We start from the raw sequence: 13700 nt of genomic DNA on the forward strand, positions 1-13700 counted from the left end.
GTTTGGAGCTGAGAAAGACTCCCAACCTGGCGACCGCAGTCCCGGTTAGCAAAGACAAAGGGGCCGGCTCGCCCGGGCAGTTAGCAGAGAGAGGCTCCGCCGAGGACCGGGTGGTTCTGGGGGCTCCGGACTACCCGCCGGCCAGGAGCACCCCTCTGGGTCATTCGGACACGCGGTCGTGCTCTGGCTGCAAGGAAAACTCCAGGAAGTGGGGCCACCAGGAAGGGAGACCGTGGTCGGGCGGTGGCTGTTATGGCCCCCAAACCGCTGAGTTCAGGGACTCTTAAAGCCCAGCTCCCCAATCCACCCAGCAGGGCAAGGAGGAAGGACTCACCTCCACCCGTGTGGGGCAGGGGGGGCCACGGAGCCTTTCCTTGTGATCCCCCCATTAGAGAGAAACTGCTAAAATGTTTGTTTCTAAGCAGAGACGCTCGTTGGTGCAGCGGCTGCCTCCCAACGGGGACCTGCGGCTCCGTCGGGGTGCTGGGACCCGGCGCTCGCCGGGTGACCTCAGGAACGCCCCCCAGAACGCCCCTCCTGTTGCTCCCAAGGGGCCCCGCAGGAGCTGGGGACACTGTCTGCTGGGCGGCTTCGGCCTGGGGGTCTGGGAGTGGCTCCGTCAGGCCTATCGCTGGACGCTGTAGCCTGGGTGTGGCAACAAGGGCTCTGGGTCACCGGGGCCGGGGGCCTGGGATCCGGGCTGCCCAGCTGTGTGTCTTCGGGCAAGTGGCTTCACCTCTCTGAGCTACACGTCGGTGGGAGCACCTCCCTGGGTTCCCCACCCCAGCCCCCCACGGGCTCCTAGTCATCCTTGCCCTGTCCCTCTGCTTCCCCAGGCCTCCCCCCCCCCCCCCCCACCCCGCCGCCTCTGGAGGCCTTCTCTCCCTGCTGCCCGCTCCAGCTCGGCCTGCCGTGGTGTCTGCGCCCACTACGTGGGGCGAGGGCCGGGACCAGCTGAGTCCTCCCGGACACCCCAGCCCTGGAGCCGAGCCCGGGGCTGCGGTTGCACCTACTGGTTCGATTGCCCCCGCCCACCACTGGCATGCCGTGTCACCGTGGGCAGCCGAGCCCCTCCCAGCCTCACTTGCCCCCCGTGTGGGACAAAGGAAGGGATGAGACGCTTCTACAGGGTCTTTCAACTCCAAAGGTCTCTCTCTGCACTTCTTTCCGGCTGATGGGGACGCAGTCAGGGGCAAGGATGGACGTGGGAAGTGCTTTGAAAAATTCATGGCGGGAGGCGGGGGGGAGAGTGCGTCTGTGCGGGCGGAGGAGGGGTCCCGGACGGAGGCGGGGATGAGAGCACAGCGCCTCAAGCTCTGGAGCCGCTGCATGTAGGGCTCAGATCTCCCGGAAAGGCAAGGACATCAAATATTTACCAAAGCGGCATTAAAAATTAACCTTTAGGATGTAGATGTTTAAAGGCCCTGAGCTCCCCAGAGATGGCCGGACGTCAGGAAGGGGCAGGGAGGGGAAGGCGGGCGTCATGCGGGGCGTGAAGAATGAAGTCCCCAGAGCCAGGGACAGCGCCCCACGGAGCCCTCGTCCCATCCTGCTCCCCACCCCCCGCCAAGGCCAAAGCCAGAGCTGCCTCAGCCCTGCATCTGCAGAGGTACCTGGTCAACCCGCCCATGCCCCCAGCCCCTCCTGACCCCCGGTGTCACTGCTCCGGCTGCCACACTGCCCGCCGCCCATGGACTGTCTCTGTCCTTCGGGGACTGTCCGCCTTCCCACCTGCTGGTCCGATCCACAGGGGCGGGGCCTCTGTGGGGGCGCGTTCGCTGCTCTGTCCCAGCCCTGGGAGCCTAAGGAGGGGACACGCACCCTTCTCTGACTCTGAACCTCCGTCCCCCCTCTTTTAAGGCCCCTTGGGATCGCACTAGGCCTGCAGGGGGAAGCCAGACCGTCGCCCCACCCCCAGGTCCTCCATCTGTTGGCACCGGCAGAGTCTCTTTCACCATGCAGGGCTCCATTCGCCGCTTCTGGGGATCTGGGCGGGGCGCCCAGACCTGTACGTGGGGTCACAGGACAGGCGATGGTTGGCTTCGGTGTGTGCTGCCCGCCAGTTCCCCCAGCAGCCAGACATCTGGGGCTCCCCCAGGCACCCAGGAGTCCCTGTGGCCCCTGCCCCCACCCCCGGGCATGGGGTGTGGTCTGCCCTTCTCATCTTAGCGGGTTCAGGAGGCCTCGTAGGAGCAGCTCACTGTAGTCTCACGTGGCACGGACCCACTGTGTGCACTTCACTTCCACCGTCATTACCCAAGCCCACCTCCTCCATGCAGCCTCCCGGGACCACGCCTTCGGTGGCTGAGAGCTCTGTCTGTGGGATTGCGATCCCACCTCCGTGGAGTTTCACCACTCCCCCTGCACTGACTGCTCCTTTGTCAGGTGTGGGGACCGCGTTGCCACCTCTCAGTGTCATTGAGGGAATGTGACAGAAAACTGGCCCCAGCCCCACGCCTGGCCCAGCCGGTCAGGGCTAAACTAACAGCCTCAGGCTCTGAGCCTTGCCCGGCCTCCTTGTCTGCGTTCTCCTGGCATTGAGACTGGGTGTGCCTTGTGATTCCTCTGCTTTTGTCCCTTGTCACGGGCTCTCAGCGTCTGGAAGTGCTCATTGTTATGCAAATTGCAAGGTGCTGTCTTAACTTCCCGATGAGGGTGCAGGTGCAGCCAGCCCGGGGGAGGGGCCACTGCCAGGTCCCGGCTCTGCTCCTCTGTCATCAGGGCCACACGGCCTCTGCCCAGCTGGCCTCCCTGCCCCCAGCCCCCACCCCCACCCCACCCCAGGCCCCTGCCCTGCATCAGGGACCTCTGGCCTCTGTGGTTAGCAGCCCCGGCTAGAGTCCCCACCCCACCACTAACTGCGTACTGCGTGACCCTGGGCAAGTGACCAGTTCCTCCCTGAGCCTCAGCTCCCTCGGCTGTACCTGGGGGAGCCAAGGCCTCACTCACATCCCAGGGGTGCTGGAGAGCTAAGTGAGCCACCTCTGTAGGAAAGGAACCCCAGTGCGCACCAGCCCTCACTCCGCCTTTGTTAGAGTTGGGAGGGTGGCGGGGCTGTCCCAACGCCCTCGCCTGACAGCTGAGGTGCTCGGCCGTGGCCGCCGCTCCAGACTCACCGCGGCCTGGAGCACCCTGTGCCGCCCACTGGGACCCTCTGAACGGCCCTGGCTGGGACAGCACCCTCCTCCTGGGGCCCCTTCCCATCCTCCTGACTAATCTGCCCAGGCCCAGCTCGGCACCAGCCCAGAGGGTTTTCCCTGACCACTCCCCCCAGGCCCCCACTCAAGGCCACGCCCCCAGGCCCCTAGCCGCTCACTGCTGGCACAGGTGCAGACCTGCCGCTCTGGTTTGGGTCCCCACCAACTCAGAGTCACCGAGGACAGAGCTCACGCCTGGTTGGGGCTGTGTCCCCAGCCCTGGCCTGGCAGAGGAAGCCTCCGGCTCTGGTGACAGCTGCACTGGTGGCCTGGGCCTGCCTGGCCCTGAGGAAAGTGCCTGGGAGGATGGGGACTCTGGGATTGGGGCCGGGGGGACCGCATCAGGAAGGGACGGGGGGCCAGCGTGAGAGTCACCAGGGCCTTGGTGACGAGAGGCCATTGGAGGGCTTCAAGCAGAAGAGATTTAACCTCCATATATACGTTTTTCATAAACGCACAGAGCGCTCTGGCTTCTGCGTTGAGAATACGTTGCAGGGAGGTGGGGCAGGGAATCGGTTACGAGGGCAGAAACCCAGGGGGAGAGGAAGGTGGCCTGGCCGACCCCGGGATGGGAGAGAAGAGTCAGGGGCAGCTCCGAGTCCTTCTGCCTGAGCTGCTGGGGGGCTGGAGCTGCCTGTGGTGGAGCCGACAGGGGAGAACCCTGGGAGGTAGAAGGAGTTTTGGACACATGAGGAAAGAAATGCCTGTCAGGCACGCCAGGGCGTCTCCAGGAAGCTGCTGGGATTCAAGTGTGAAGTTCAGGGCAGAGGCCCTCCTGAGGACAGCCCTCCAGCACGGCCATCAGAAAGTGCGGGTGTCCGAGGATGGCTTCCTGAGGCAGCGGACAGTGGGCAGCCGGGGCTCCCCGCCGGCGGGCCGGCCCTCCCTGGCGCCAGCGCGCTCTCCCTGGAAGGGGGGACCACTGCTCTGGAGCCGGTGCCCGGCAGATGGACAGGTTACTGACCCTGTTCCTCCACCTTTCCCCACGGTGCTGCAGAAAGGAGGCTCGCAGGTGTGCACCCTCGTGAGCCCCTTTGCGGGATAATCGTTGGGTGGAAATGCTGGGCACAGCAGAGGCTTCTCCCCAAAACCCCGAAGACGCGTGGTGCACGCCACCTTCCAGATCTGGGCCGGGGTGAGGCGTGGGAGCTTCCTGGAGAAGTTCCGCAGGATGGCGTCCACGTGCGTTGCGCGTATTTCTGGCTTTGAATTTTCAATTTGCCAGTTTCTCTTCCTCTTCTTGGCAGTCGGTCTGCCCAGATTCTCTCTTCTTGGATCTCTTGGGTGATTTCTGTTTTCCTGGAAACCCACCCGTTGCCTCGAGGTTTTCTGATTCGCTTGGACGCCATTGAGTGGCAAGCAGGCCCCTGCGCTCTACTCCTGCGGACGGCCGCCCCTCACCCTGCTGCGCCCCGCCCTGCGCCTGCCCTGCATCGGCGTCGGCGGCGTGGGCGCCGACCCCGGGGGTGGAGCGCTGGGCCCGCACCCGCAAAAAGCCCTACCATTCCGGAGCCTGCAGGTGATTTTGGGAGAGTTGGTTCTGCTTTGTGGTTTCGTTAGTAATATTTTCATATTCTAGTGCGTTGTGGTCCAAGAATTTTATCTTAATGCTGCCCTTTGGAATTTGCTTTCTTTGTGGCCCCATGGTCCATGGTGTGTGTGTGTATGTTTTCAAGGGTGTTTGAACAGAAGGGAGATTCTGCTTCTCACACTCACACGCACACACACACAGTGTCACTAACGTGGTTATCTGGCCCCATACACCCTTGCTGGTGTTTTGGCCACTTTCACCTGTGATGGGCAGAGAGCGGTGACTTAAAATGCACTCACGCGGGAACAGTCCGTCTTTTCCCCCCTCCCGCGCCACCCGTTCCTGCTCGCCGCGGGTCGAAGCCGTGTGCGCGGCGCCTGGACGCCCGCTCCTGTAGCCGCGGCGACTGTGGCCCATCACTGATGCCCACTCGGCACCCTCTTCTCCGCATTCCGTGCTGGTGGCCCCAAGTCCGGCCTTCTCCAACAGCCCGCTCAAGGGCCCTGGTTTCTCTCGGTTTGCCCGCGTTGGCTCTGTTTCAGTCCTTCCTATTTTTAAAAGCCGATAAAACACACAGCATAACATGTACCGTTTTAACCGTCGCAAGTGCACTGTTCGGTGGCATTAAGCCCATTTCCTTTTTTGTGCAGCCGTCACCAGAACTCCTCTGGCACTTGTTGGTCCTTTTACACCGCACCCCTCCGAATCACTCCGCCTGCAGCGGGCTTTGTGTGCGATGCGGCCTGAGGGTCTTTTTTTTTTTTTTTTTTTAAAGCGGTGCGCTGGGCTCACCGACGCTGGCGGCTCGGGCAGATACAGTTGGTCTCGGTTCTGTCGTTATCATTGGCGATGTGCTTTCTGCTTTTATAGCTTTCGTGGGGGTTGTCAGTTTTCACCATATGTCTCTGTTTTCTTTCTTTTATTTTTTGTGTCTGTGTCTTTCTGACAATTTGGGAAGCTGTGTTTTTGATGCCGTGGTTAGCTTTGTAATTATACTATAAGGATGTGATACCCTTAATCATGCCTTTCTTTCGACTGTTTATTTTCTCCCTATTATGAGCAATGTCCAAATTAACATACCGTATTTTGCCATGTATAATGCGCACTTTTTTTTGCCCAAATTTTTGAGGGGAAAATAAGGGTGCGCGTTATACAAGGGTGGTACTAATTTCGTTTAACTAATTAATGTTTTTAACTCTTTTATTTATGCTTATGCATTAAAAGTGTAACTCTAGAAAGCAATAATGATATCTGTGTGCAAAAGAATTCCCTAGAAGACGATATTCAGTTTTGTTTCTAAATATAAATAAATAATTGAATTTTAAAAAATTAAAACGAAAGATTTTTTTTCCCCACAAAAGTTTAGGCTAAAAACGTGTGGGTAGGGGCATTATACATGGGAAAATATGGTATTTCTACTTTCTGTCTCTTTCCCCACATGATTTCAGTGGATGACATCATATTATTTTTTCTACTTACCTTTGCAACTAATGTTACTTACACCTCTAGGCGATTCTTTAGACCTCCAACTATAGAGGAATAACACACAATGTCTCTGCGTCTCCCTCCCCATTTATTTTCATTTGTACCAGCCCTCTGTTCCCTCTCTCGCTCCTTCCTGCGATGGTCACGGTCCCCGGACTTGCTTCGGACTCAGCCTTCGGGTCAGACAGAGCCCCGCGGCCAGGGGTCTCGCCCCAGTGACCCCATCGACTCCAAGTGCGCCCTCTAGCGATTTATATCAGAAGGGCTCGCGGGAACTAGAATTCAAAACGACGTTCAAAACATTTTTGTTGACTTTGTACTTCAAAATGGTTCATCTGGGCTTTCAGTTCTTGGTTCATGTGTTCGTTCATGCAACAAACCTTTATGAGGCCCCCACCGTATGTCAGTTACTGTTCCAGACCCTGGCGCTACAAAAACAAACACGCCGCACAAACACCTCGGACTTCTTGTAGCGGGCGGGGGAGGTGCACAGCGAACCTGACCAGTGCGGGAGACGTGAGGTGTGCCGCGTGATGTGCTGCGGAGAGAGACAGCGCGGGTGGCGGGGGGTGGGGGGCCGGCACCTGGCTTTGTTCTTCGGGGCAGCAGAGAAAGCTCCGCGGAGTCTCCCGCCCTGATTCCCTACGCGCTCCCGGTGACGCGGAGTCAGGCCCTGGCTCGGACCCTGGAGGTGCCACTCACTCCGGAAAGAGGGGCCGCGCAGGCTCAGTCACAGGCCCTCCCCGACCTCCCGCCGCGCCCCTGACCGCATGCGCTGCAGCTTGGTTGAGGATGGGTGTTCCGTTAAGAGCGTTAATAAGGTGCAAGTAGCAGAGACCCAGTGGCCCTGGTGGGGAGGTGCTTGGTGGGGGCCGCCCCCAGAGCCAGGTCGCTCCCTGCATTAGTGAGGGGCTTCATTCTCCTGCTGTCACTAGATTCGTGTCCCCTCCCCAGTAGACTTCCATGGCAATGCCATGGCTCATGTGATCACCCCTATCTGCAAAGGAGTCTGGGAAGGGGAGTGGCCGTGACTGGATGGCCGCCCTACTGTTGGGTACAGGACAGGGAATTCACGGTGCCTGTCCAGCGGGAGTTTGTGTTTCTGCTCCTCACTGGCCTTGTTTGGAAGTGACTCAGAGGGGAGGAAGGGCTGAAGCAACCCGACTCTGCCCATCGAAGCTGCCCACGCCCCGTCCCTGAGCCAGGAGCCCCCAGTTTCCTCCCCATGGCTCTGCGTGACAGGGTCACAGCCAGTGGTCCGGTCCCAAGAGTCATAGTGGGTGGCATGATAATGGTGAACTGTACCAGGACCTGCTCTTAATAATTTTTACTTTGTTATAGCAAGGGTGGCCATACAGTTTATCATCAAAACTGGAAAACTTTTGGGTGTGAAAGGGGAACAATATTCAAAATCATCTCAGAGCCCTGGCTGGTGTGGCTCAGTGGATTGAGTGCTGGCCTGTGAACTGAAAGGTCACCAGTTCGATTCCCAGTCAGGGCACATGCCTGGGTTGTGGGCCAGGTCCCCAGTAGGGGACGTGCAAGAGGTAACTGATCTATGTATCTCTCACACATCAATGTTTATCTCCCTTTTTCCCTCCCTTCCCCTTTCTCTAAAAATAAATTAAAAATATTTTTTAAAAAATCATGTCAGAGCAACAGGTGTTAACTGGAGCTGTCCAAAGCCCAGACATGTTGAGGGAGATGAACACTGTTGGTTTTGTGAGCTGATCTGATGTCTGAGATTGAAAATTACATCTTTGTATCTGCTCTCTCTGTTCTGATAACTACCCTGTTGATTTTCTTGAATTTTCTATGTGTATTATCTGCAAATAATTGTTATCTGGGAATCTTCTCTTCCCCTCCAGAAACTCTATGCTTTTTTTCTTGTCTTATTGCGTGGGGCAGGCATGCTGGCGCCAGATGGAACAGCCTAGTGTCAACAGGCTTGCTTGCCTTGCTTCCAGTCTTAAAGTCAAACCATTCTCAGTGTCCAGAAGACAAAGGCAAGTCACGGGCTTAGAGAAACACTAGCTTCTCCTGGCACTGAGGCCTGGGAGAACTGTCCCCAGCGTGTCCCCAGGGAAGAGGCACCGTGTGATATTTTGTTTCCTTCTGCTTCCCCAGAAAACCCTTTTGCCGTGCCTCAGGATGGGGGAGGTGAGACCCGAAGCGCCTGGCGCAGCCTCCGAGAAGATCAACTTCAACAGAGATGCCAGGGAGAGCCGAGGCGGTTGCCATGGTGGCAGAGGAGGAAACACCACCTGTGCCCCAAACCCCCTTCGGCGGACTTCTACGATTAGGAGCAAACTCAGGGGCGGGAGCCCGGAGGGGCGGGGGAGGGGGTTCTGAGCCACCCGTCCGCAAGCAATAGTCCCATTTTGGGCTGGTGGCTTCTGAGAGGTGACGCCATCGTGGACTCACGACGACCAACACAAGGCCGCTCTGGCCCCTTCAAGGCGGAAGGATCCGGGGCTGTGCGTCATCTCCGGGGTTCCCTCACCTCCGTTCCCTCCAGTAGTGGCTCGTGGGCCTGTGCGTGTCAGAATTTTGAATGTGAGTGTGTGTGTGTGTGTGTGTGCACATGCGTGATTGGGGTGTTCTTTTTGCTTGTTTGGTTGGTTGGTTTTTATGGGGTCCCTCCACGTTCTCTGACGGGCACGTGTCACCGTGCGCTGGGGGTCCTCGCCGGCGTCCTGGGTGCCGGCGCTCTGCTGGCGCTGCAGCTGCGAGCCAGGTGGAGCCAGCCAGCACCGGGCCCAGCCCTGCTGAGTCCTGGGGCGCGCTGGGGTGGTGGTGAGGGGCGTGTCTCTGACCGTCCGTGGGGCGGGCACGAGGTCGGGTGTCTTCGTGCGTACCCGTTCTCACCGCCCGTGACGGGGTGTGATCAACCCCCATCAGAAACGGCTCTGGGAGGGGGAGGTGTCCAGCTCACACGGTGAGGGGGGCACCCAGCCCAGTCCCAGAGCACCTCCGGGTCACTTCCCAGGGGACGGGCCATCACCCCAGGTTCTCCACGGTCACTGCCCTGGACCCCAGTTCGCATAGCACATTCTGCTGGAGCGCCTGCCGCGTGCCAGGCCCCATGCTGGACGGTGGCGGGGACAGAGAGGAGCCAGGCAGTCCTCGTCCCCGCCCCAGGGGAGCCACCGTCTGTGTGCGGAAACCCAGAGGGGAAGGTTCTAGAAACCCTTTCATTTTGAGGTGGGACTTTCACACAGACCTGGATGCCCATAGCATTCGCCCATGGAGCTCGCCACGGCCCCTGCCCACCCCCTCCCCGGGCACACAAGGAAGGGCATCTGCCTGCCGGTGTGGGCGCACTCACTCCACTGGTGTCAGTGACACCGAAGTCGCCCCCAGCTCTGGGCGCGGCAGGCCCTGCTCTGTCAATGTGCGTCCCCTCAGCTCGAGTATCCACACTTAGCCGCCCGCTCCCCCCCCCCACTCCGACCGCAGACGCAGCAGCGGGCAGGCAGGCCCCGCTACTGCTCAGGGGCCGGTTCTCCAGCCGGGGCAGGGGCCGGAGGGAAATAGGTGGTGGGTGAGGAAGGTGGGGAGAGCGGGGAGCGCTCTGCTGAGAAGCCGGGCACAGCCGGTGAGTGCGGGCTGGGCTGCACTTGGGTCATCTGGGAGGGCCTTTCTCAGCAGGCGGCGGGCCCTGCTCGGAGGGATGAGCAAGAGCCAGCTGAAAGAACATTCCAGAGGGAGGAGATAGCTCGTGCACGGGCCCTGGGGCGGCAGCAGGCTCAGCGGGTTTGGGGGATCTGAGGACGCCCAGGGCGGCGGGGACCCAGAGAGTGTGGGAGGGGTGAGGGGCACAGAGCCCGGACACCGTGGTTCACTGTGAGTCAGGCCCCTCCCCCGATAAAGCAGAAGGAGCGTCCCGGGGTGTGAAGTGTTTTCCATGCAGCCTGGCTCCTCATCCTCCCAACAGCCCCATAAAGAGGGGACTCTCCCCATTTGACGGACTAGGAAACTGAGGCTCAGGTGGGTGGAGTGGCTTGCCCAAGGCCCCACGGGTGGGCTGTGGGACACCAGACTCCTCCAGACGGTGGCCTAGGGGGACAGCCTGGGCAAGGCAACGTGGGAGAACCTTTGCTTGGGTCTCGACGGGGGGTGGGCATGGCTTCCCTTACCTCGGACCCGAGTCGTCCAGGCCAGGTGCCAGGCCTTGTCCACGTGGAGGAGCCGTTGCCATTCGGCCCAGCTGGATCAGCCTACACCTGCCGCCCACGTGTGCGGCCTGGGAAGTCACAAGAACCTAACCCCATGGCTTAGGGGACAGGGAGGTACAAGACCCAGATTCTGACAGCAGCTCTGCATTAAGAGGAGTGTGACCTTGGGCAAGTCCCATACCCTCTCTGGCCTCGGGTTCCTAGTCAGTAAGAGGAAGGAGTCAGACCAGGCATTTAGGAGGCTGCAGGTGTAGCTTCCTGTGATTCTGGGACCCTTTCTCTGCCAGAAAGGAGCTGGTGGCCTTGCCTCCCTGCCCCTGAAGCCTGGAGCAGGAGGTCACTGTCACACGGACCAGCTGGAGCCAGGATTCACCTGCTGTGCGGCCCTGAGATCTACAACTTGCAGGATGCAAACCAGATTCAGGGCAGCTGGTGGTGCAGGTGGGCGGGGCCACAGCCCCGCCCCTTCCCACTGGGTGGCCTGGGGCAAATCACTTCCTGTCCGAGTTTCAGTGCCTCCCCTGCCTGTGGGCTGGGGGTGGGGGAGGAGGTGAGGGCCAAGAACAGTGCACGCGGGCCCCCAAACCCCTCGGGACCCTGGACCGTCCCCACCAAACCTGTCCCCACCCTACTGTGGTCAGCAGACATGCCAACTGAATAGTGTCCCCGAGAATAAGATGCAGGGTAGTGACACGTTCCAGTAGAGACTTCTAGAGTTAGTGACTTTTAGTGACTCCCACACCTCAGTCTTCAAGCTGCCTCCGTTTACTTTTTACTGTGAGCTCCCGGCTATCACCGTGTCACGTGTCAGAATGACGGCAATGATGATACTAAAAGGACAGACGAGGAGGACGCGACTCCGAGGAACCGGTGTTGGATGCTGGTGTGTGTGACTCGCCCCTGAGTGTGTAAGGACGCTGCCCCCCGGGGAACTGTGTGTTGTTAGTGAGCAGTTCTGTGCTTTCCTTCCCGTCCGAGTGGAACTGGCGCGTTTGGGGATCTCCGTCGGGACCCACCGGCTGGCAGCCCCCTCGGGCCTCTCGCCCTCGCCTTGACCTCTGGGATCGCCCCGAGTCTCGAGGAGCAGCCTGCTCAGGCGAACATCGGACGCCGGCCAGGACCCATGTGAAACAGGCCTTAATTGAAAACACACACGCACGCACGTGCACACGGCACCGGTGCACGCACACACGCACGCACACGTGCACCCACGTGATCCTGCAGGGAGAGCCCGTCTCTCTCGCTGTCCCTGTGGCTCTGCAAACACAGCAGGTAGGCAGCCAGCTGGGGCGGGCGGCATCTCCCCTCATCATCTGAAAAACGCTTCGGGCGAACGTGCGCCCCAGGACCGGAAAGGAGGACTGAGGGGGCAGGGGTATCAGGCCACACGTGGCCAGCAATGGAGGTGACAGACTTCTGCCCAGACAGGCTTCCCAGCTCACCGTCAAGTCCAAAGATCCACTTAGGTCATTCCGATGATGACGAGGCCGTGGAGGGTGTCTGTGCCCGGCGCCATCCCCCACGCCCCCAGCAGAGCCCCCAGGCCCCTGTCTGCGCCAGGAAGGGATCCCGACCCTCACCGCCTCTCCAGCCCGCTGTCCCCACCCTGGCCCCGTTTCCTGGCCCAGTGGACTCCCAGTTCACTGTGTCTACAAGAGCCCGTGCCATAAGACAAGCTTCCCAGGGTCACGGGCTTTTAAAACGCGATCATCGGTTTATTTTAACTGTTTCCAACTTGGCTGATCGGTGCCCCACCCGCAGAGAGCTGCACGCCCTCCGTGGCCTCTTGGGTGAAGGGGCGGAGGCCTCACGGGAGAGCTCCTGGCGGGGTCACGGGGTCCTTTCCTGTCCACGCTGAGAGGCAGCCAGGCCCTCACTGAGGGGCAGCTCAGTGGGGCCCCTCATCTGCCATGCAGATCGGCTTGGACTAGTAGTGGAGGCGACTCTTGGGGATTCTCGGTCTTATGGCCCACCTGGCCTCCATAGGCCGCCTGAAAGGTCAGAGGGGCGGCCAACCACCCAACGAGCGCCTGACACTGTGGTCCCTGCCATCTGCAGCCCCGGAACACGCCTCCCGGCCCCCTTGCCACGCAGGCGCGGATGCGGACGCAGCGCCACACGGTAGTTGAGTGAACGGACGCAGTCAGGCGAGACGGAAGGTCCTACAAAACCCATTTGTGCGCATGCGCATTCACCCCTCTACCCGGCCAGTGCTCGCCCCGCTCCGAGCCCAGCGCCCATCAGGGAGCAGCCCCTGCCGGCGCCGGAGACGTCGGGAAACGCGCTGTGTCCGAGGGAGAGGCTGGGGTCGTCCTGCAGGGGCTAGTCGTGCCTAACAGTTAGCAACGCTCAGATTCCCGAAGCAGACAGGGAGCACGTGCCTCTCCCGACCGCGAAAGTGACCTTGGAGGTGGTGTGATCCCCCCACCCCGAGTTTCTAGTCCAAGACCCTCCCAGACAGCTGGTGCTAGACAGATGCTTGGTGAGCGAACAGCTGCAACCATTAGTCCCACTGTATCCAAAACTCCCACCTTCACGCCAAAGCCCTGGCCCATTGGCCCTTGACGGACCGAAATGCGGGGCTGCTGCGGGGCCCACAGCCAGGGGGCACCGTTCACAGCGCCGTCACATAAATGGTCGCAGGATCCCAGGGCACCGTTCCCATGACGTCACTGTGAATGGAGGCTCCGGGGCTTGTGGGATGAGGGACCCTGTTGAGTGGCCCTCAACCACCCCCCAAAATGACAGGACCCCGTCCGAGGAAGACCAACCCTGGGGAGGCTCACTCGTGCACCTGATGGAGAGTGACAGGTGGCTTGGCCACCGCGGGAACCAGACTGGTGGCCGAAGAGAACCTCTCTAGAAACCTTACCCCCAGTGTCTCACCGACGGTGGCGTCCCGTCTCTTCCCCCGTTCTCTGTGTCAAAGCTAGCGGGATGTGTCACGGTCCGCCAACCACACCGTCAGGGGCTGGGTGACGCGCACGCCGAGGGCGGGGCTCAGTCGCCAGCACCAGGCAGGGTTCCCCGGCGGGTGGGCGGGACCAGGGCGCACGGCTACGGGGGGCGGGGGGGGACAGAAACATCTTCTCTCCCCTGTAAACCCTGACGTCACGTGGACCGGCGTGGGGCCTCTCTGAGAGTGGATAACCGGGAAAACCAAAAACCAATAATGTTCCTACTATCAATAATAATAATTAATAATATAATGTATTACTAATGATGTGTTTTACACTGACCGCTGTTGCACTGCTTTTGTCTTTATATACAGTAGTTTTTATAAAGATGCCCTTAGGTTTTAATAAAGGA

The 13700-nt window shown here is 60.1% G+C and overlaps 1 protein-coding gene across 4 annotated transcripts in view; it reads left to right on the top strand.

The window, feature by feature from the left end:
* Positions 1-13428, top strand: part of SHISAL1 (shisa like 1) — a 93158-nt gene extending 79730 nt beyond the window's left edge. For all 4 annotated transcript variants that reach the window (XM_045835068.1, XM_045835067.1, XM_045835071.1 and 1 more), the window contains exon 5: positions 8341-13428. In XM_045835068.1, the coding sequence (XP_045691024.1) occupies position 8341 (1 nt within the window). In that variant the 3' untranslated portion in view covers positions 8342-13428. The remainder of the gene's footprint in view (positions 1-8340) is intronic.
* Positions 13429-13700: the final 272 nt, after the last annotated feature.

The sequence above is a fragment of the Phyllostomus hastatus genome, unplaced genomic scaffold (assembly GCF_019186645.2).
Source record: "Phyllostomus hastatus isolate PE091 unplaced genomic scaffold, TTU_PhHast_1.1 phas_contig_198, whole genome shotgun sequence".
NCBI lineage: Eukaryota > Metazoa > Chordata > Mammalia > Chiroptera > Phyllostomidae > Phyllostomus > Phyllostomus hastatus.